The sequence below is a fragment of the Saimiri boliviensis genome, chromosome 2 (assembly GCF_048565385.1).
Source record: "Saimiri boliviensis isolate mSaiBol1 chromosome 2, mSaiBol1.pri, whole genome shotgun sequence".
NCBI lineage: Eukaryota > Metazoa > Chordata > Mammalia > Primates > Cebidae > Saimiri > Saimiri boliviensis.
In genome coordinates this window covers 157,328,090-157,351,322 of record NC_133450.1, presented here as the reverse complement: position 1 = coordinate 157,351,322, position 23,233 = coordinate 157,328,090, and the positions used below count along the sequence as shown (strand labels likewise).

Sequence of the window (23,233 nt, the reverse complement as noted above, 5' to 3'; positions counted from 1 at the left end):
AGAATTTAGCAGCTTACTTCCTTTTTTCCCCTAAAAGTTCATCTTTATTTTTCACCTCCCACATAATATAGTTTATTTCTAATTAGTGTTTCCCACTCAGTATCATGAACTGTAATCATACATTAATTCTAATGCATCATGATTTTGATTCCTTACTAAAAATAAAATCTCTCCTTCCATTAGGAGCTTCCATTTGCAATACTAACAGCTGTCTCCATCTTCCTAAGGAAGCAGACAATTTTGCTTGTAGGATAGAGGCTTCGAAGCATTGTGTGCAGTTAGATTGTGATGTAACATCTGTCTTTTGAAAACTTACAGTCTAAGTGAAATATAAATCATTTTCTTTTACGGGTAAATACCTCTTGCCCTTGATATTTGTGCCTGTTAAACATCTGTAGTATGTATGTTAAATACTGGGTAGGACAAAGAAATGTGACAAAGCATAGCTGGCAAAGTCTCATAATAACTTTATAATCCTGTATTAAAACTTAATGTAATTGAAGTCTATTGGAATTATTTTCATTTTTTCTTCTCCAGAGAAAATATTAATAAGTCAGATTCCTTTAAACACTTTTGTTTAAGCTCTATGAGTCCCAAACTTCATTAACTTAAATGAAGAAACATGGTTAAACAATTTTAGGCTATTTTACTAATGAGATACAATTCCATAGCTGAAAAAGGGAAGCTAAAATCAACTGAAACTTGGAATGGATCAATAAGGACAAGAAACTTCCCTTAACAAAATAAAGTTAAAATCATTCAAGTCTACTACAACAGAATGGTTAGCAACTGCTCTCCCATACATGTACACAAAGTACTTGCCTCATGAAGTTTCTTTGCTTCTCTAAGTTGATTCTTTAAGGAGGAAAAAAAATCAGGAAATCATAAATTTTTTTAAAAACAAGACTTATAGCACATGACAACACTAACTCTTCTATTATCTTTGGATATGGCTCCAGTTGACAAGTACTTCCCAGAAGGTTTTTCCAGTAAATAAATGATTAGCCCCGAGTTCTTTTCTCTTGTTAGAAAACAGTAGTCAATATTTTGGTAACGAGGAATCATCACTCAAATTATAATCATAAGGATAAAGAGTACTATACTATTTTCCAGCCTCTTCACCCTCTGACTTTATTTTTGCTTTTCATAGGTATTTGTAAGATACTCTCACCTAAGAAATAAATATAAATGTCATTATGAGAGATTTGGCAATTTTCTTGAAAATTTCGTTTATCTAAGTTGTAATTGATAACATCCAAGATTGATTCAATTCCTAAGGCAAGCTCAGCATTAGTTTGTTTGATGTTCTGCCAGCTTCAGTCATTTCATGTCTGTTGTCAGCATGCAGGCACCTTTGAGTATGTCCTGTTCACATCTTAGGGTCATTGTTATTCATAGTAACTTCATATTAATGATACAGTTGAATTATAGTGTCAATATAGGCGTCAAGTATCTGGATGGTGAGAATATTAATTTATTTTGTTTATAAACATAATTAGAAATAGGGGGAAAAAGAATGGAAGGACAGCGTAATGTGACTGTTATCTCTAGATAGTAAGTTTATTATAGATTTTAATTTTTTTCTTATGTTTTTGTTATTTCCAAATTTTTAAAATAAAGAAAAAGAAGTGGAATCAGAGAAAAAGAAGAAATTATAGTTGCTGCCTGCTTACTTATTTTGTTTTTGCTTTTTCTAGGAGACTTCGCTAGGCTTTTTTTTTTTTTTTTTTGAGGCGATATTTCTTTTCCAAGCCATATTTCTTCTTCCCCATGCCACTGAAGCACATTTTTTCTATTTTAACTGTATGGAAAGTACATGAGTTTGTATGACTAGGACCTAAAGATACATAACTTTAGCTGACTTTGATTCTTTGTTTTAATTTGATAAACTCCATTTGTAGATGGATTCTTGGCTATATTTTGCTACAAATTGATGCTTATGGCCTTTGTATTTGAGGATGTTGATAAGTGAGTGTCATAGAGATAAATGTGTTGAGATGCACCAAAGGTTCTAGGAGATACGAAAGACAACACAATAGGATTTGTAGACTGATCATATTTTTGAGATACTGACTGATTGAAAGCCATTCATCAACATTTCTCAGGCCTGAGCTCCTAGATCATTGTTCAGATAAAAGTTCTAATATATCCATTGGCCATTAAAAGTTACTTTCAAGCTGTGTATTAAAACTTAATCATGGACATCTTTGCTGCTGCTGTCCAAAGAAATACCTTATAATTCTTTCATTCTTAGTTAAATTTCTGGATTTCCATAAATGGGCCCCCTTCATGCACCCCTTCAACCCCTTTTTTCTTTTAATGATGAAAAAAAAATCTGCATCCTAACTTTATGAGACTATCAAAGAATAAAAAGTCCTACAACCATCATGAGATATTAAAGAATACAGAATAAAATTGAATGCTTTGGGAGTTTCGGGTAGTACAAAAAAGCAAGGAATAATTTGGTTTATTTGTTTTTTTCCATCTAATATTTTTAGGTACAAGCCTATGCAGAAAGTGGATGGGGTTGCAGATGGTTTCACAGGAAGTGGTCAACAGACAGGCACATCTGTTGAGCAAACTGTAATTGCCCAAAGCCAACATCATCAACAGTTTTTAGGTATGTTAAGGTGTAATGCATATTAGTTGCTACTAGGATTTTGAAAAGAGAACAATGGTAGTCTTTTCTCCAAGTGCAATGTCTATTATAGATGTCAATGACATAGAGAGATTTTTTTTTTTTTTTGGTGCCAAAGTTATGCACATCATATGTATAATAGTCCTAGTTTCTCCTTGCCTTTCATGTTTATTAGAGATTATTTTTAAGAATATTGAGCTATATAGGACTTTTATGCATATGAATTAAAGACTCATTGCTATGAAATTGTTTTCCAGAATTTGTATTGATCAGCTTTTATTGTCAAAATTATGCTGTTTACTTTCAGTGGTAACTTCAAGTGCCAAAAGGAATTCTCATTTCCTATGTGTAAAGTTACATACTCACAGGCTCAGATTAGGAAAAAAAAATTATTGTAAACTTTTAAAAAGTAATTTATGTTTTTAATTTAATCACAACATTTTATATTTTTATGATTTATAGATGGTTTACCTGTTTCTTGTTATTAAAAGAGTTAGGGAAAGGAACTTGCATATTTTTGCCATAGCCAAAGGGGCAAAACAAAAATGGCACTTTAATTTAATTGACAATTCCTCTAGAAATGAACATGCATATTTTCCATATAACAGATCAAGATAAGTAGAAGCTATCAGAGAGTGACTGTGTGTATGTGTCTGTGTGTGTGTATATGTGTTTATGTGCACTTTCTGACAAAGACAACTAAAATAGACTCTCAGGTTGGAATAGTTACTAAAGTTGAAAACGCCATAGCAGCATTTCTCAGACTGAAGTCCTCGGGTTATATTTTTGTGGACCCTTGGTCATTCAACAAGAATTTTATTTTGTGATTTCATTTTAATTATCATCTTGAAAACTAAGCATATTGTGGATTACCTAGAAAACTAGAACTAAATACTGATCTGCAATTTTATTGTCCGTATTTGTACCTGGATTTATGATAAGGCAGACACCAAAATGTCTTACATTAATTGTCCAGAGCTAATAAGAAAAGAACAGAGAGAGACTTACTGTGTAAATTACGCCTCCCTCCCAAGGGAAGCCTAAATCATGTCCCTGTATTCTGTGTGGAGGAAAGTTTCACATTCATTTGCACATAGAAGAGTAATGGAAGAAGCAGCCACCATAAAGCACATGTTGGTATAGACCTGCCAGACCCAAAAGATCCTGTGCTGCAGCAGTCAGTACTGATCCTTTTGCAAGAGATAACTTAGTTACAGGACAGGAGCATGATCCATCACATCAAATTAATGTTATTAAGTTTTATGTTATTTTTGTAGTTTTGTTTCTATTTATTTTGTAGTTCTTTTGGTTTATGACTCTGTAACAGTTACGAACGTAATGAGTTTAAAGCTAGTTTTTTTAGTAATGAAGTAACATAATAAAAATATTTAAAATAGATACTAGCAAGCTCGAGATATTTTTCATTTAATAGGGGCCTTGTGTTGAGAGACACTGCAAATATGCTATTTGCAGTATAATTGTAGTGCAAATTTTGTTTCTAGAAAATTCTTGAGTATTCCCTTTATTTTTATGTTTTGTGCAGATGATGGTGCTACATTTTGCCTGTAAAATATTAATATAAAAAGTCCTTGCTCTCTGGACCTCTGACCTTTAAAATTTGTTTTTCTTTTTGGTCTTCTTAAATTTTTCCTCATTAATCTGTAATTGGCACCATCCACAATAGCATTTTTCTCTTCTGTTGTCATGGTAACAGATGCATCTCGAGCACTTCCAGAGTTTGGAGAAGTTGAAATCTCTTCTTTGCCAGATGGTACTACCTTTGAGGATATCAAGTCACTGCAGAGTCTTTATCGAGAGCACTGTGAGGTAAGTCTTTTCGAATGTAGTATGAACACATGCTTGGTTTTGCCAGACAACTTGCTAAAATAAAATAATCATGCTTATTCCTAAAGGAGAGATGAACTTAGCACTAATTCTTTTGAGCATATCTTTTAGCACTAACAAATTCATTTTTCTTCTTTCCCGTCTCAGAGTGGAGAGATGAGGAATGCAGAAAAGTGAGAATAAATTTTATTCTCTATTTTTTAAGCCTATCTTAATATGAATCATTTGATGCAGCAATTCCACTTTTAGGTATTTGTCCTACAAAAATACTTACATATGGGTGGTGAGGCAAGTGTACAGGGGAATTTGTTGCATTATTATTTTTAATGCAAAAGATTGGTTATAATTTCTTTATCTAATAGAGAGATGGCTGTAGAATACTATACAGCCATCAAAAAGAGTAGGCAACTCTATAAACATACTAAAATAGATCACTTCGAGATTTAAAGTTAAAGGAAAAAGCAAATGCAAAAAAAAATGTGTATTTTCGCTTAAGTGAAAAATTGTGTGTGTGTATACACACACACACACACACACACACACACACACACACACATATAGGTATTAACAACTAGTTTGTTGTTACTGGGGCTTTTGTTTTTTTTAAGGAAACCAGAATGTATCAATTTTAAGCTGTCCTTCCCTGTAGTTAACTTGTCTCGTTGCATTATCCACTTAATTTATCATTGTTGCTGACAATAAATGTTTTTGGAAGAAAAAAATATATATGTGTGTGTGTGTATCTTCCTCTTCTTTATATATGTGTATGTGTGTGTGTGCGTGTGTGTATGTGTATCCAGAAGGAAGAACAAGAAAATGTTAACAGTGGTTGCCTTTGTGAAGGAAACTGGGTGACTGGGAGTTAGAGGAGAGAGACTCCCATTTTTCAACAGACCTTTTTTATCTTTTGAATTTTATATCATAAGCATATTTCTATTAAAAATAAGTTCTGGAAAAGTTTAATAAAGCACCTTAGGTGTTCTTCCCATGGATCATTGAGGCTCCAGTTTTGTTTGTTTCACTTTTGTGATTAGTTAGGGTTTCTTTTGGTGTTTTCTAACCCTGTTCCTACTCTCATTCTGAGTCGCCCACATCAGAGGTTGGCTTCATTGTCTAGGAGGTGAGATGTCTCCATGCCAGCATATTAATGTACTACAGCTCACGTGGTAAATAGAGGATGGGATAATGGATTATAATAGGAGTTTTCTTGAGTGCTTCTCCTTTTGAAAAAAGAGTCTATTTAGAATTCAATTAGCTTTATTCCAGGGATATTTGTGATCTACTTAGGAGTAAAAGATGATCCTTTGGATTTCTTGGGCAGTCCTCCTGAGTGCTGACAATGCAGTGTGCAGTGAGAGGTCTTATCTCATAGCATTGATAGATATTTTCCCCCACTCCGGAAATAAGAATTGCTAGAGTAAATCTGAGTGTTTGTCAAGGGTACTAGATTATTAACAACCAAGGGCAGGTTCTCTCCTTATTAACATAGCATGTGCCGTATGTGTTCTTCAACATTTCTTGGAATGATGAAAGCACTTAATATTCATTCTCCTTTGACTACTATACATTTACCCACGTTAGAGAATTTCTAGATTATCCTTATGTATATAGAAAAAAATTTCTTTCTATATCTGTCATCTTACTCAATAAAGATTTGTATAAAGATTCTCTAAACAATTTCTTATTCCTGTGTGTTCAAGTGAACTTTGCTTTAACCAAACCAGCCTATATGTATTTTTTTTTAGACAGAGTCTCACTCTGTCACCCAGGCTAGAGTGCAGTAACACAGTCTCAGCTTACTGCAGCCTCCATGTCCTGGGTTCAACTAATTCTGCCTCAGCCTCCTGAGTAGCTGGGATTACCCAGCAGGGCATGGGTGTATACTGCCATGCCCTGCTAACTTATTATTTTTTTAGCAGAGACAGGGTTTCACCATGTTAGCAAGGCTGGTTTTGAACTCCTGATTTCAGGTGATCCACCTGCCTCGGCCTCCCAAAATGCTGGTATTGCAGGCATGAGCCACCGTGCCTGACCAAGATGGATTTTTAAAAAATTTCTCATATTTATTCAAAAAGTTGGAGCATAATTTTTTTACATTGCTACATAATGTACAGTAAGATTATTCTAAGTGACAGATTCCCCCAAATAAGATTGAAATAGTCTTTGGATTATAAGATTTTATTAACATGCCATTTTCAAAAATAAATACACTTTATATGAAGAAATAGGGACATATAATCTGTGAGGAAAATGGCAGTCCACAGAATGATCCCCATTTATTTCAGAATAACCAGTGTTCATGCTGTCTTTCTCATACAGCTCAGCAGCATATATAAAAAAGAAAAATTATAATTATTTTTTCCTGTTAATAAATATTCATTTTGAATAAATATGAAAAACTTTTGAAATACAGCTGCCTGAATCTCATATTTAGTCCTGTAAATAGTCATTTGCCCTAAGCCCGTAGAATATGCATTATTTTAATTTATATTTGCCTATATATTTTAGTCTGAACATATTTGAAAGTAGGTGGACAAATGATAAAATGTTTTATTCATGTGTAAAACTGCCTCAAATGAAGCTGATACGAATGTCTTTTTCAAAAGAGTTATTTGAGATTATTTAATTTGAAGAGATACTGAATTTAAGATACACTGAAATTCTTTACTTGCCTAATTATATTTCACATTTCCTACAGTATATATTTTTAAAGAAAGATTAATATACCCACTTTGCGTATTATTTGGAATTCTCACAATTTGTTTGTCAAATATATTTTTGTAAGTATCACTAGTTTTGTTATGTAAGGAACAAGTATAACTTTTTATACAAGTTGCTGAAACATTTTCTTTTAATGTAGATTAAAAGAATAGTGTTCTTACAGCAATGTCATGCAAAGAAGTATGTAAGGTATTATGTGTAAGATATTAATAGTTGCATCACACTTTTAGAGATGTCTCTTGGATTGTGCCTAAGCTACGATTGAGAAAGCAGTTACAAAAATTTGCTGTTTGAGAAGATTTTGGTTTTTGCTTGGATGAGGGACATCTACACGCCCTTTATTTTCAGGGCTTGCATTTTGCCTTTTTTTTTTTTTTTTTTTTTTTGGAGACAGAGTCTCGCTCCATCTCCAGGCTCCGGGCTGGAGTACAGTGGCATGATCTCGGCTGCCTGCAACCCCTGCCTCCCAGGCTCGAGCAATTCTCCTGCCTCAGCCTCCTGAGTATCTGGGACTACAGGCGCGTGCCACCATGCCCAGCTAATTTTTGTATTTTTAGTAGAGACGGGGTTTCACCATGTTGGCCAGGATGGTCTATCTCTTGACCTCGTCATCCGCCTGCCTGGGCCTCCTGGAGTGCTGGGATTACAGGCGTGAGCCACCACGCCCGACCATATTTTGCGTTTCTATTGTTACTGAGTAATGTGTTAATTAATTTGTCTCCCTATCTTCATTTTCAGTATTTAACTACTTACAACATTTTATATTCTTAGAGTATATTTTATATCAGTTATTTTCTGTATCATGCCTAGGCCAGCTTTATACAGATAGCCCAAACTTAACAAATATAGTTATTGTTTGCTATTTTTGCCTAAAATACTCTTATAGACTCTTTAGATTGTCCACTGATTTCTTATATCTTCCATGAATTTCGTAGATCTCTGTGGGGATACTTTACCTTTGCCTCAGTGCTGATGACATGGATCACATTCTACTAACGACTTCTGTCTTAATGCCCAAAATAATCACAAATCATGTGTTCTTGGCACAAACAAGTTATTATTTGGTTTTGTGACTGCTTTTACCTTATTTACAAACTAATTGCAATGGCAAGGTAAAATTAAATATCATCATTGACAGTTAAAAGGGAAAGTGGTAGATTTAAACGCTATAAAAATGTCTTTGATGCATCTGGGAAATAGTTCTAGGAGATAAAATTAGGCAGAAAGAGGAGGTGAGGCCACCAAGATTTGAAAAGCGATAGTCTCAAAGCTGTTCTGTAAAGAAGGAGTGCAGAGATAGGATTGGATTCTCTAATATTGAATGCTATGCCCAGAAAGGCAGTATCCACTGAAAGCCTGCTGACTCCATGGTTTCTGTCCTAGCCTCTGTTTGGCTGGGAACACACTGGAACCCCTGGTCAGCTGCCTTAGACAAAGCTAATTCTAATTCAGCTGCAACTCCATCTGCCACATAAAAGCACCTCCACACCCTTTGCTTTCATCCTCTTCGATGGTCATTGGTTACCTAGCCCAAAGAGGACTGATGTAAATCAAATCTATGTTCTGTACCCTTCCAGGTCTGAGAATAGGTAGGGTGACGATAGCTATAGAGGCAGAAGGAAGTAGTAGGTAAAGGAATTTGAAAAAGAAAGAAACTAGAGAGGAAGGAAAGCAAGAATAAAAACAGAAGAAAAAAGAGGTAGAAGTGAGGGTGGCATGAGTCCGTTTTGAAAAGAATGTTATCCTGCTTAATCTTCCAGGAGTTTTTCCCCCTTTCATCTTCTTCCTAGCTAGTTTTTGTTGTTATTGTTGTTTCTTCCACTTCCCTTGGTAAAATTTAGTATCATTTCACCATATTAACTTACGAGCACGTGGGAAAACTTGTGTCTTGTTAGGCTGTCCTCACACAGTCCCATAAGTAATATTGTAAGGTAATACTGATACCATTTTGTTTTTTAGGCAATATTGGATGTTGTTGTGAATCTTCAATTTAGCCTGATAGAAAAATTGTGGCAAACATTCTGGCGCTATTCTCCCTCTACTCCAACTGATGGCACTACCATTACTGAATCGAGGTCAGAATCAACATCTTTTCCAATTCATAATCATGGCTGAGTAGATGTCACAGCTAATAAATTAGAGATATGTATACCAGTTGTGAACCTTTCTTGATAACATTAAGTGAATAGATTGATGTTTTGGCCATCCTGGAAATAAACCACGAACTGCTCTCTTGAGGTTTCAGTCTGTGTATATATAGCTCCCATTTGTATTGATTTGGGGGACTGTGGTATAGTTATTTCATCGTCATGGAATTACTATCATATCTGCCTTTCATACCGTCAGAAAATATGAATGTGCATAGACAGCTCTGGGGGAGTGTTTTATAAATCTATCTATCTATCTATCTATATATCCAGCTGCATGGCACCAGTGCAATGGTGGTATAGTTCTAACCTCAGTAATATTTGGTAAACTTAAACTATTTTTAAAGTCCATTTTCTTTTTTATCCTCATTTGCCATCTATTCATTTGCCACATTTATTCACACCAGCAATCTGAGTGAAATAGAAAGTCGACTTCCGAAAGCAAAGCTGATAACTCTGTGCAAACATGAGTCTATCCTGAAATGGATGTGTAACTGTGACCATGGGATGTACCAGGCTTTGGTGGAGATTCTCATCCCCGACGTCCTTAGACCTATTCCTAGTAAGTTAAATGCAGACGAGTATGGATGCTTTTATTCTCATACATTCCACCCAGGAAGTTTTGAGAAATGACATTGCAATCTAGAATGATTCTAATTTCATTTAGATTTGCCAGATAGAAAACATGCAGCACAGAATATTGCTTAAAAGCAGCCTAAAGCAAAACTGTACTAAAAGGGAAAATATTATCTATTTTTCAGTATATATATGTATATAAAAGCCAACCTGTAGATGTAGCAGCCCAGTTAACTAATTACAAGAACACTACAAGGCCAGTCAACCATGTAAAAATTATTCTACCCAAGGACAGAGTCCCCTTCATAAAGTCAAAAATTATGGAAATCTGTAATTGCTAGGCCAGCCTCCTTCATGGTTGCTTTTGATTTGAAGTGAATCTATCTTGATTTCCAGTGAAGTTAAATTCCATTATAACAGCATTTACTTTGTCACCTACACCATGTTAAGAACTACAAATGCAGTTTCCATTAACAGTAATGGTTAACTGGCATTTTGAGAGAAAAATCTTTGTAACTACACAAGCATTGTAGTCCCACTATGAAGAAAATGGGAATTACATAGATAGGTTAGATTACCTTTTTAAGTGATGGTGCTTTTTAAACTACTTTGTAGCAAACAAAGCTATTTTCTGCAAGTATCTATATAAACGCTACCACAGATACTGTTAAAGGCAGCTGAAATTATTTTATGCCTACATCTATATAAGTACACACTAGTGACCTTAACTTTTTAAGAAATAAGACAGTTTCTATTCTACGTTAACATTAATAAAGTAAAAGCAAGCATGTAGCTTGTGAAATTGGCTACTGTGTACATAAAGTATACTCTTCACAGATGATTTGTGTTATTCTAGAAAATACGAAAAAAAATTAGTGGAACAAAAGGGGAAGATATTAACATTTGTATGCTTACACTTTTTTCTAAATAATAAAAGACAACAGTAGAAGGTATGAGATCTTTAATATGTTCCTGACCACCTTAAAATATATGCTCAAACATATTTCCATATAATATTAATGAACACACATAAATTTATGTAGGAATAAGTAAAAAAATACTAGTTGACATTATCTCAAAATTTTGTAAATTGCTAATATATTCTACCCTACATCAAATTTCCTGACTAAAGGTTGATTAAAAGAGATTTTTTGGAAAATTGCACTGGCTAAATTCTCTACCGATTTATGTTCCAGAATCGGATTTTCCTTGTTTTTCTCTTGCTTCCTGTGCTCTGAGTGATAATCTCTAGAGATGTTTATAAGAAGTTACATAGGGTAGCTCATTAGCCTATGACATCTTGTTACCAACATGAAATTTTTCTCGTAAGATAAAAGAAGGGATGTCAGCAAGTATTTTCTTTTTTGAGACAAATCAACAACATCAGTATTCATTAAACAGTTCTAAAATTTTTTGCTTCTATAACAGCAGCATAAGACTTTAACTTGTGAACTTAACAGTTCCCTAATTTAAGTCTTGTATCAATTTTATTTTGATTTAAGCCCATAATTTAAAATATACAATACACTGACCTTTGTCTTTTGCAAATTTTGATTTGAAAACCTTTTTATTCTGTCAAAGAGCTTGTCTCTACATTCAGCCAATACCTGAATAGTTTTATATTTTCTCTGAAAGCATAAGATGCATTGATTGATATACCACTCTACCAAGGAAATTTGGAAATTTAATTCCCATTCTACAATGAGGTATAACAAAATAAGCTTAAAATACAATTTAGATATCTATCTTCCATTTGTATGCATTTTAATATTAATCTTGAGCAGGTTGAGACAAATCAGCTTTAGAATTTAAATTCCAAACCATCCATTCATGAGCCTTTGAAAGTTGTCAATCTGCACAATTTTGTACATACAAGAATCCCTATAGAGAGAGCAAACTTAATTTTATTTTTAAAAATTGTATTTTCCTGGCTACTAGCACTTCACTCTACCATTTTCTGTCCAGATGGGATTTCTTTTTTTAGCTAAAAAAAAAGTCTGCACATCACACTAATTTAAAGTCAGCTTGAAGCTACTGTATTCTAAAATACATTTATCTGAAAAAGAAAAAAATATTAATTGTATGAACACTCAATGGGCAACACTTAAATGTACAATTACAAGTATAACCAAAGATGGCCCAGAATATGATTAAGCAGAAAAAAATAAAAATTCACCATTATTTAAAATGCAAATTGTATATCTGCTTATCTAATTTTCCTTGCATTAAATGTATCTAGATAAAACAAGGTCCATAATAAATATTTTTAAAGTAACATTTATAGATTTGGGGGTTACTTTTCAGATTAAGTAATTGTACACACATTGTAGGAAAAACGGAAAATGCAGATTGCCAAAATTAACCTTGAACAAATTTTTTTTCACTCTTTTTCATTTTCATTCATGCCTGCCCTCCATGGTTCTAGCACGATACAACAGAAAAATATTTTTCTTTCTTTTTCCTTTTTTTGGCTAAAGTGGGAAGCTTTGGAGGTTTCAAGAGATTAACTCTCAAGAAATTTTGAATTCAGTGTTTCCAGTAGGTGATCCTCGTGGTTAAGGATCTGCACTGCTTTAGTGCTTTTCCTAGCCAAAATTTAGTCCATTCCAATCTTGCCTCTCTAGTTTTGAATAGTTAAAACAAATCTCTTGAAAACGCATTTAATTGTCTTTATTATTGGAATAGTAAAATTTATATTGTTTGCAAATAACATGAGTAAGTGAAATTATTTCTAACACCTGCTCTTAACAGAAGTAATAGAGAATCGTGTCAGACTCATTTGAGCACAGAAAGAAAAACCAAGGAATTTAAGCCTATTAGTAACATTAAGATTCTTGGGGCTGTGTTTCTTATAGTAGACAGCAAATTTTGATACCTACCCCATTATAGAGAAGCTGCAAAGATTAATTTTGTGTTGTGGGTGCTTCAGACACTTATCTACTAAATATCTAAAATTGTTCTCTACACTACTGTGGAGCCTTAGGCACAAGAAGTAAAATACTATTAACTGAGTTACTTGTTGAACAAGAAAGGTATTCTGTCTCTAATATATAGCAATCTCAATAAGCAGATTTTTTCTAATAAAATAGTCATAGTCATCACTGATAACTGAAGATGCTTCTAATCATTTTCTGACCACCATAAAATCTTCTGTCATGGAACCTATACCTATTTCAGGTTTTAACAGATACATCAAGAATACAGAATGAACTATTTTAGGAATATCTTAAGAATATGGGTTTCTGTGACTGCAATTTTATCCTACTGATCTTTTATCTCTGCCTGCCAAGTGAAATGGAAAATAGTTATTCAAAAATTTCAATTCAAACAATTTTACTTTTTCCCTTTTCGACAATTCGAGAATTACTACAATTCGTAGATTTTTAAGTAAATAGTTACATAAAGAGAGAAAGCTTTGCATTATTTTTCTTTTTAATAAAAGAAATGAAAATAGATTAAGAGCTTGAAAAAACGAGATAAAGAATTTCTAAGAAAATACATAGCCTTTAGCACAAAACTGTTAATGAAAGGAATGCTTTTTTCAAGCAAGAAAATTCTATAAGTATATTCACAACTGGTATATGTTGCTGTAAGCAAAAATGTTTGTATCCTTTTTTTCCCAAAACAGTGTCATAAGTATCTGGGAACAAAGTCACTTTAAAAGAAAAAGCCCAATATATAATTCTTGGATGCTTTAAAAAGTTAGAAATAATGTTAAACTGTCATCAATGAGGTCAATATGAGTTCTGTGCTTTATCAGATATTGTGTACAAGCGTTTTCTTTTATTCTAGCGTAAAGATTAATATTATTTCATACCTTTTTCATTCTGCTTTTATTCTTTAATGTTTAGGTGCCTTGACCCAAGCCATTCGAAATTTTGCAAAAAGCCTTGAAGGTTGGCTTTCCAATGCCATGAACAATATTCCACAGAGAATGATACAAACCAAGGTATACTTTATGTCCTTGCTTTTTCTTTTGTGTAGAGGAAATTATTCTGAACTGTGAACTTTACATCTATTCTATCAAATGGTATTATATAAAATGTTGAGGTTAAAATATACATCATCTTTTAACACTGATTTTTATATTTGTATTTTGTAACCATGTAATAAAGAACTTGCACAAGAGATGTTTGACAGTGTTCCTTTCAAAGAGACTAGAGACGCTTAAGTGTGGTGCATTTACAAAATCTTTCTAAACAATATATTATATACATATAATATATTCTCTAAACTATATAAGAAGCATATAAACCATAAATGTTTAATTTTAAATATTGAAGTAATAGCCTAGAACATTCAAATAGTTTCCATTTGAAGGAATTTTCTATTTCTAAAATTTCCTCCTGTACTTATGCAGAAAAGTTCATATAAATTAATGTTCTTTTGCTTTTTCAGGATGTTTTGGGTTTTTTTTAAGCACTGGAGAATGCTTTTATGAATCAAGTGAATAATTAACTCACAATCAGTATATCTCAGGAATGTGAATTATTTAGAGATAAAAATTTTAGTCTGTACTTTATCTTCTGTCAGCCATGTTACTTTCATTTTATCTGTGAACACATCCACATAGCAAGATTGGACAAATTCTAAATTTTATTTAAATGTTGGTACCAGAAATCACATTTGTGGCTTCTTGTCAATGACTGTATTTACTATGAGACTCCAACAATATCCCTTGCTCTTGAATCTGGGGTCAGAGTTGATAAATTGAAGTTATTTTAGCTGATAAACCTCTGTGGGAACATAAGTGGCCTCCAGTTCTTTTGCTTGGGCTTAAAGTTTGCAATAAAACTCTCTCCAAAACATACAGAAGGCAACATTTCATTGATGTGCCCACATTAGATTGCTCCTCTAGAGCTGTGCTCTCACAGTAGGGCCAGCCACGTGTGGCTATCCACTAGGGCCAGCCTCATGTGGCTATTTAAATTAGAATTTTAAATTAAGTGAAATGAAAAATTTAGCTCCTCAGTCACATTAGCTACATTCTGAGTGCTCAGTAGCCTCCTTTGGCTGCTGGCTACCGTACTAGGCAGCATATATGTAGAGCATGTCCATCACTGCAGAGAGTTCTCTTTGGCAGTGCTGTTGTAGAGTACCACATTGAGGTGTGCAAAAAAGAAGATCGTCTTTGATTATGATCAAGAAATCCTTTTCAACTTTCTTTCAGACACATTTGTAACAATATTTCAAACAGCTAAAGCACTTCCCTTCTTGGTATTGTCAAAGTGAATGTGGTAACAATCCAGTTGCAACATTGGCCATCTCACTGACCTCCACAGTTGGCTTCGATGATTCACTACGGTAGAGGGTGCCGTCTCTTCTGGTTTCACTGATATGTAGTCTTTTTTTTCCTCTCCACATTCAATTAATGGAGACAGTGTACCCTGACACAGGAGACAGCATTCCAACTACTATGGTTTTTGGAATCAAAATGCCCGGGTTAGTTCCCATCACTAATGGAGTTTCTTTGCAACCTTGAGCAAGCTACTTCTTTAAATCATAATATGTGTCTAATAGGATAGTTATGAGACTTGAATAAGATATGTAAGACACTTAACCCAGAGCCTGGCACATAGTATATACTGGATTAATTTAAACCACAAAAATGGAATAAGATTCTTTTGTGAGGGTATGTGAGCTTCCTCTGAGTTGCGAATAGTCCTCAAACATCTCACTGTCAAGATACAGCACCCTGTTCCCTGTGAACACCCTCTACCACTCCCAGCTGATAATTCAACTACTTGCACCTTATATACCCATATAGTGATTGAGTACAATACTATACATCCCTGTAAATATGTCAGATTTTAAATATATTTTTAAAAGGTTAAAATCATTAGATCTATATTGTGCACATAACAAATTTCCTTGAGATTATGAGACTTAGATTTTACCTAGAATTTTTTTGCATTATCTTTGCTATCTTTGAACGTAACTGCTATACTCAGGATCTGAACAGGAAACAAATCGTGTATCCAAAGGTAGGGATAATCTAAGAATGTTTAAGAAGAGTTTATCTCCAAAGGTATGAACAAAGTTGAAAAGAAAAACAAGGAGGAATAGTAAAGCATCCCAGGGCTGTCAATAGTGGGAATCCTAACCACCCCTAGGAATGAAGGGGTGAAAGGTGAAAGCTGTGGCATTAGGAGATCCAATCTTTCCCTCAGGACTGTGGTAACATTAGAAAAAGAAGGCAGCTAAAATAGGCAGCAAGCAGAGGTTGTAGAGAATAAGTACCGTAGTAACCACTGTTTCTTCCCATTCTTCCATCTCCTGCCAGGGCCTGTCATTGGTCAAACCCAGGTGGAAGCCAGAAAACAAGGTGGGAGGTTAATGTGGTCCATTCAAATCAATCTTCCTGGGCACAGAACAAGATGAAGAAAAATGGAAAGTAGATTTTGAGAGGCAACTAGAGGTTTACTACATAGCCCTTTTAAAGAAACTCTAATTCTAAAAAACGCCTCTTCTGATTGTTTGCTTCTGATAATTTTACCTCAAACTTACTCGTTTCTACAAAATAAAGGTAGTTAGAATACATCTGAATGGTAATGCATTTTTAAATTCAATTTAAAGAGTAGGAATGTTCAGATCTCTTTTTATTTGAAAAACCAAACTGTAAATCCCTACTTTTAAAATTTGCCTAGTTTGTAGTTGACTATCCAAAGAGCAGTTAAAAAGAAATGAAAACCAACATGTCTCCTGCTTCCTTGCTCAAAGTCATTTCTCACTGTGGATGAGTAGTTACTTGCAAGGCTGGTTTAATTTTTTCTTTTTTGTGACAGAGTCTCGCTCTGTCACCAGGTGCCAGGCCGGAGTGCAGTAGCGCAATCTCAGCTCACTGCAAGCTCTGCCTCCTGGGTTCAAGCACTTCTCCTGTCTTAGCCTCCCAAGTAGCTGGGACTACAGGCGCGCACCACCACATCCAGCTAATTTTTGTATTTTAGTAGAGACGAGGTTTCACGTTGGCCAGGATGGTCTTGATCTGTCGACCTCGTGATCCACCCGTCTCAGCCTCCCAAAGTGCTGGGATTACAGGCATGAGCCACTGCGCCTGGCCTAAGGCTGGTTTAATTAATGCTACACTCAGACATCAAAGAATGGGGGAATTTGTTTTAGTCTTGACCTCAACCTACTAAAAATAAAAATAATACTTGGTTTAGAGATTTAAATGCTATAATTTACAAGTAAACTCTCTCACCAAATGAATTTTAAATAAGTGTCAGGGGCAAGCATTTAAAATTTGGCAGGGGAAAAAAGATTCGAAGACTGCAGTGGTTTCTTTTACTGGAGGAAACAGAATCCCAACTTAATTGGATTGCTTTACAGGTTGCCGCTGTAAGTGCCTTTGCCCAGACTCTGCGAAGATACACATCGCTCAATCACCTGGCCCAGGCAGCTCGTGCAGTGCTTCAAAACACTTCCCAAATCAACCAGATGCTCAATGACCTCAACCGTGTCGACTTCGCCAATGTCCAGGTACTCTGTTTTCTTGTGAAGTATGTCTCTTAGGGAAAGATACGCAATTTGTTCTCAATTAGAATCCCCAAAATTTGTTTTCAAAGTCTCATCTATAAGCAGGCAGCATCTATATTCACAGTGTCCTGAAAGAGAGGAGCTTGACTCAGATACAGCTACACTGCTCCCATGTTTGTGGTGAAAGTCTGCTCACATTTACAGTTCTAAAAGACAACATAATGTATCACCAGGACTTGCTGAATAGTTAGTGGAATAATAAAGGTCACAGTCATTAAAGATAGATGGCAAGAAATTAAACCCTTTCATCTATAAGCTGTGAGAGCTTGGGCAGGTTACTTAACTACTGTGGCTTCACTTTCCCCACCATATAGCACCTATCTTAGATTATTGTTTATGTATTTAATAATTTGTACCATGACATACAGAGATATTTCTAAGTTAGTGCCCCTCCTTTAAAAACTAAGAACAATTCTATTTCATTTATTTATTTATTTATTTATTTTAAAAGATGGGGTTTCACCATGATGGCCAGGCTGGTCTTGAACTCCTGCCCTCAGGTGATCCACCCACCTCGGCCTCCCAAAGTGCTAGGATTACAGGCGTGAGCCACCGCTCCTGGCCTATTCTGTTTCAGAGTTTACTATAGCTGCCTAGTATATATTTATTCACTTGAAAAGGATTATGTGCAGTAAGTTCGGCTACTGTAATAGTTCAATGAAAAAATATTTTTTAACCTTGTGATCAGGTTACCCACTTGTACACTTTGAAAGCTAAGTTAGAAACATTATAGAATTTCAATATCAATATTTTATTTCTGATACTAAAGTAATGAATCTAAATGTTGCCATATATAAACAATACAATTGTCCACCAAAAGCATAAGCAACAAAAGGAAAACTACATAAACTGTACGTAATCAAAATTTAAAACTTTTGAGTTTCTAAAGAGACCATCAAGAATGTGAAATGACAACCCCAAGAATGTGAGAAGAGTTTTTCAAATCATATATCTGATAAAGGACTTGGGTATAGAATATATAAAGAACTATTACAACCCAGTAGTAAAAGACAACCTGATTAAATATGGACAAACATCTGAGTAGATAGATGTTTCCCCAAAGAAAACACACAAATGGCCAATAAGCACATTGAAAGATATTCAATATCATTAGCCATCAGGGAAATACAAGTCAAAACCACAGTGAGGTACCATTTCATATACTCTAAAATGGTTCTAAGCAAAAAGACATATAATAATATATCCCATTGGTGAGGATGTGATCTATCCATACAATGGAATATTATTGGGCAATAAAAAGAAATGAAGTTCTGATTCATTCTGCAACATAGATGAATCTTGGAAACATTATGCTAAAGTGAAAGAACCTAGGTACAAAGGACTACACATTGCATGATTCCATTCATATGAAATTCAGGAATAGATAAATCTCTACAGACAGAAGGTAGATTGGTGGTTGCCTAGGGCTGGGGGATTGAGAATATTAGGAGGTAACAAATAAGAGGCATGGGGTTAATTTTTGAGAAAAAATGAAAAGGTCTAAAATTGATTGTGGTGAGTGATGTACAGCTGTGTGAATATACTGAAAGAAGCCTTTGAATGGCATACTTTAGATGAATGAATTGTATAATATGTGACTTACATCTTAATAAGCCTGTTAAAAAAACAATACCATTGTTTAAAAGTCAACTAATTATTATTTTATTTTCTAGATATTTTAATTACTACTTCTCACCTATTTTTATCCTTTAAAATATACCAAAAAGTAATGTTTGGGCTTGATCCATTGTAGAGTATAATAAATTAGTTGTTCATTATGATTTTCATGGATTGGGTTCAAACTTCTATCTATCTGTCTGTCCGTCCGTCCGTCCGTCCGTCCGTCCGTCCATCCATCCATCTTTAAATTATTATATAAAGTTTTTAAAAAATCTCTATCCATCTACAAAAACACATACAGACATACAAATATGTTCTTTACAAGAACAAACTTTCTCAGCTTTACAAAACCATTTATATATTTCAATATAATTTACATTAGTTGAATAAGCAAGAGTATTAAAAGTTTATATTGCCTTAAAATCTATACTGTAATATTTATTTCAAATCTTTTTGCAGGAAAGGTATCTTAAAAGTATCTTAAGAAAAGTTGAAGAAGTAAGGCAACTTCTAGTTTCAAAAGTAATGTAAGCTCAATAACAGAAAATATTTTAAAGAATTATTTCTAATAATATCTGAGAAAGGTTTTCAGTGTTCTGTTAGCATTATTATATGTATAGATACACATAAGTATTTGAGTATCTGAAGTTCAATGAAGTATTTCTACAAATGAGTTCTTCGCTTGTTATAAGCATTAATCTTGATAAATCTTTGCATATCAATGATTAGTGATATGTCTACTAGATTGCTTACCCTCTGCCACCAACTTTCAGAATACCCTTTCTTTTCCTCTATTTTTGAGCATCATGTTTTTCTGGATCGACCATGATACTCGTTGTTGCTGAAACCAGTATGATTCAGCATCTGCCCTCCAAAACCTTCTTCCTTTCTTCAGAGTACCATGACACAATAGTGAGCCCTTCATTTCCCCCTATATTTTACTTTTCACACCTCTGTACATTTAATGAGTAATCTCTTTCTCAGGTTAACAATTTTCATCTTTAACACCCTTGTTTCTTTCCTTTTCTTTTCCTAGTTCTGCCAGATTTTCCCAGAGTCCTTTGCCTCCCATTTCACCATTATCCCCATCTTCAGTTCATTTGGAAGTCATCCCAACTCCTATAACATGAACCTCAATCATCTGACAATATAAGAGTGACACTCTTGTAATAAGGAGACTTCTATTTAAAACAATGAAATTACATATGTGTCAATATTATAATACACTAAGAGCTTGAAAGTATCAAAAGTTCTTTTCAGGATATCCATATATCACTTTTCACTACTTTATTCTCCTCTAATTAAATTTTCTTTTCTTTATGCATTTAAGATAATTTTTCTATTGCAGGATACTTGGTTTCCTGTTTCATTTAATTGATAGTATTACAATGGTATCATTCTCTAATTTTTCTGTATGCAAATAGGTAGGCTTTGAAATCTACATTATGGGCTAAATAGGTTTGGGTGAATTGACCTGATAACTTAGCTATTGCACATACTTGTGTTTCTATATTTAAAAGGCATTCTGATTTTGAAACTCATGACTACTTTTCATTTTGGATATATATTTTTCTAAGTTAAGAAAATCTGTAAATGTCCTTAGCTTTTTCAATTATAGACTTGAAATACCTATATTTGTTTCACAAGGGAATATTTACAATGTGCTCTATTGTTAGTATATTTTCACTTTAGAGAGTAGTAAAATGAAGTATAATATAAAGTACTTTGAAAAGCCAGAATAATGTGCCGTGGTTTTATTTCTCTAAGTTTGGTTTTAAATTATCTTTTCTTGGCAAAAACTAACTGCCAAGTAAATAGTGAGCTTGAATTTATAGTAAAAAATGAAATTAAATTCCTTCATGAATACTGGTAAGTGGTAAGTTTCCCCTTCCAGTTATCAATGTGCAAACAAACAAAAACACCTATCCTACTAATTACAGCTTTATTTATAATACTAAAATGTTGGAACAAACAAATGTCTATGTGGGATTGGTTATATAAATAATGGTATATTATGCAATAAAACAAATTCATTCAGTGGACAATAAATATAGGTCTAATTTGCCTACATGGAAAGATAGTTATTATATATTACTAAGTGAAACTAAGCAGAATAGCTAATAGAAAATATAATATGATCCTCTTATTTTAAACACTTAAGTATGTATAAGCATATAAGAGTATAAAACATGTATAAATATTTGAATGTGTTTTATAATACAAATATAAATTTAAAATATTAATGTATGCATAAATAATGCATATATATGATAATATATGCATAGATATATTTATGTATGCATGTGGAAAATGAAGGTACATACATCAACATGTTATAATCGCTTACTGTTGTCATTGTTCCTTTTTGCTTATTCATATTTACGTTTTTTATAATTATATTTCAGTATACTTAAAATATTTAAAGGTGATATTTAGAAGGTAACATCTGAAAGGATTTATGACTAATTAGATAAGAGAAAAAAAGGAAGTGAATAGTATCATCAGCTGCGATGTAGAAGAAACAGTATGCTTCCCTGGGAAAATAAAATAAGTTGAGTTTGGGGCATTTTGCATTTGAAGTGCCTCTAGGTTTAAATTCCCTCAAATAGATAAAGTCTGTAGGATCAGGAGAGATACTGGAACTAGAGGATGGAGATAATGAATTTATTCAGTTGAAATTGTCAACTTGAATGAACTTATTATTTGAGAGCATATAGAAAAAAGCTATATACACTCAAGAAAAATTCATATATATATGTATGTGTATATATATATGTGTGTCTGTATATATATATATGTGTATATATATGTGTGTGTATATGTGTGTATATATATATATATATATATATATATATATATATACACACACATATATATGAGCCTCAAAGATACTTCTCCAAAGACATCTATCTTGACAAAATTATCTGGACACAATTAACCTAGCTTAAAATTTTTCATTAAATTTTATTTCTCTAATTTTATGCTTAGGGAAACTGAGGCCCACATAAATTAATTGGTTGAGGTCAGTATCATTAATTAAAGACCTAAAGTCTGTGTCTTCTCATTCCTAGTTAAATATTACATTACCAAAGAATTATGTTTTTCCTTGAGTGAATAGGCTTTTTTAAATCTCACAATACAGCATAGCACTAGAAACATTACAAAGCTTACGGCAACCACTGAAAAGTAGCCTTAAAAGTTCCTATTTTCATTGCTGTTACCAAACATGAAATTTCCCACCCAGAACCAGAAGGAAAATTGCAATAAGCACATTTTTTGGCAGGAAGCATATCTACATTTTCTCCAGAGGGTTTTTGTTGTTGTTGTTGTTATTGTTGTTTTCAGTTCTCTGAATTAATTTGCATTCATAGCCTTGCCTTGATAGCCCTTGAGATTTCTGTTCCGAATCCATAAAACTCTTAACAGCATATGCTTCTACCTAGTACCATTCAGTGTTTATTTCTGTTTTAATCTTGAGGGGACCACTTTTGGCCATTTCTATTTGTCTGTCTGACTTACCCTAAATCTTCTTAAATGAATTGGTTTTAAAGTTTTATCTGGTGGGGAACAAAAAGATAACTTTTGAAAGCTGAATAGAGTGAAAAACCCTGCCTACTGTAGGTTCAGACTTCTGTTTTTTGAAGTAATCATGTATTTTAGTCTTTTACACAGCCTAGTTAATGTAGAAAAACCAAGTCATACTTATATGTGACATCACTTTTTTATGTACCAGAGTGAGCAAGGAAATATATTCATCCCTTAAAATTGATAGATTGTGTTACCTTAATAATTGACAAGTTGTTGTTTATTTTCTGAATTCATTTAACTGTTTGAAGCTTTTATTATAATTTTCTGTTCTTGCATCTGTTGTGTGTGCTGACATTCAATTAAAGGATGCTGAGTTGAACTTTTCCTTTGCTTTCCATGTTACTGTCTCAGGAGCAGGCTTCCTGGGTATGCCAGTGTGATGACAACATGGTTCAGAGACTAGAAACAGACTTCAAGATGACTCTTCAGCAGCAGAGCACCCTGGAGCAGTGGGCTGCATGGCTTGACAATGTGATGATGCAAGCACTAAAACCCTATGAAGGAAGACCCAGTTTTCCTAAAGCCGCCAGGCAATTTCTGCTAAAATGGTCTTTCTACAGGT

At 33.7% G+C, this 23,233-nt stretch overlaps 1 protein-coding gene across 9 annotated transcripts in view; it reads left to right on the top strand.

The window, feature by feature from the left end:
* The window catches only part of RFX3 (regulatory factor X3), a 294,672-nt gene that overhangs the window by 233,304 nt on the left and 38,135 nt on the right, over nucleotides 1-23,233 (top strand). For all 9 annotated transcript variants that reach the window (XM_074394749.1, XM_074394751.1, XM_074394752.1 and 6 more), the window contains 7 exons: nucleotides 2,499-2,620; nucleotides 4,353-4,465; nucleotides 9,164-9,279; nucleotides 9,759-9,913; nucleotides 13,779-13,876; nucleotides 17,257-17,406; nucleotides 23,023-23,231. In XM_074394749.1, the coding sequence (XP_074250850.1) occupies nucleotides 2,499-2,620; nucleotides 4,353-4,465; nucleotides 9,164-9,279; nucleotides 9,759-9,913; nucleotides 13,779-13,876; nucleotides 17,257-17,406; nucleotides 23,023-23,231 (963 nt within the window). The remainder of the gene's footprint in view (nucleotides 1-2,498; nucleotides 2,621-4,352; nucleotides 4,466-9,163; nucleotides 9,280-9,758; nucleotides 9,914-13,778; nucleotides 13,877-17,256; nucleotides 17,407-23,022; nucleotides 23,232-23,233) is intronic.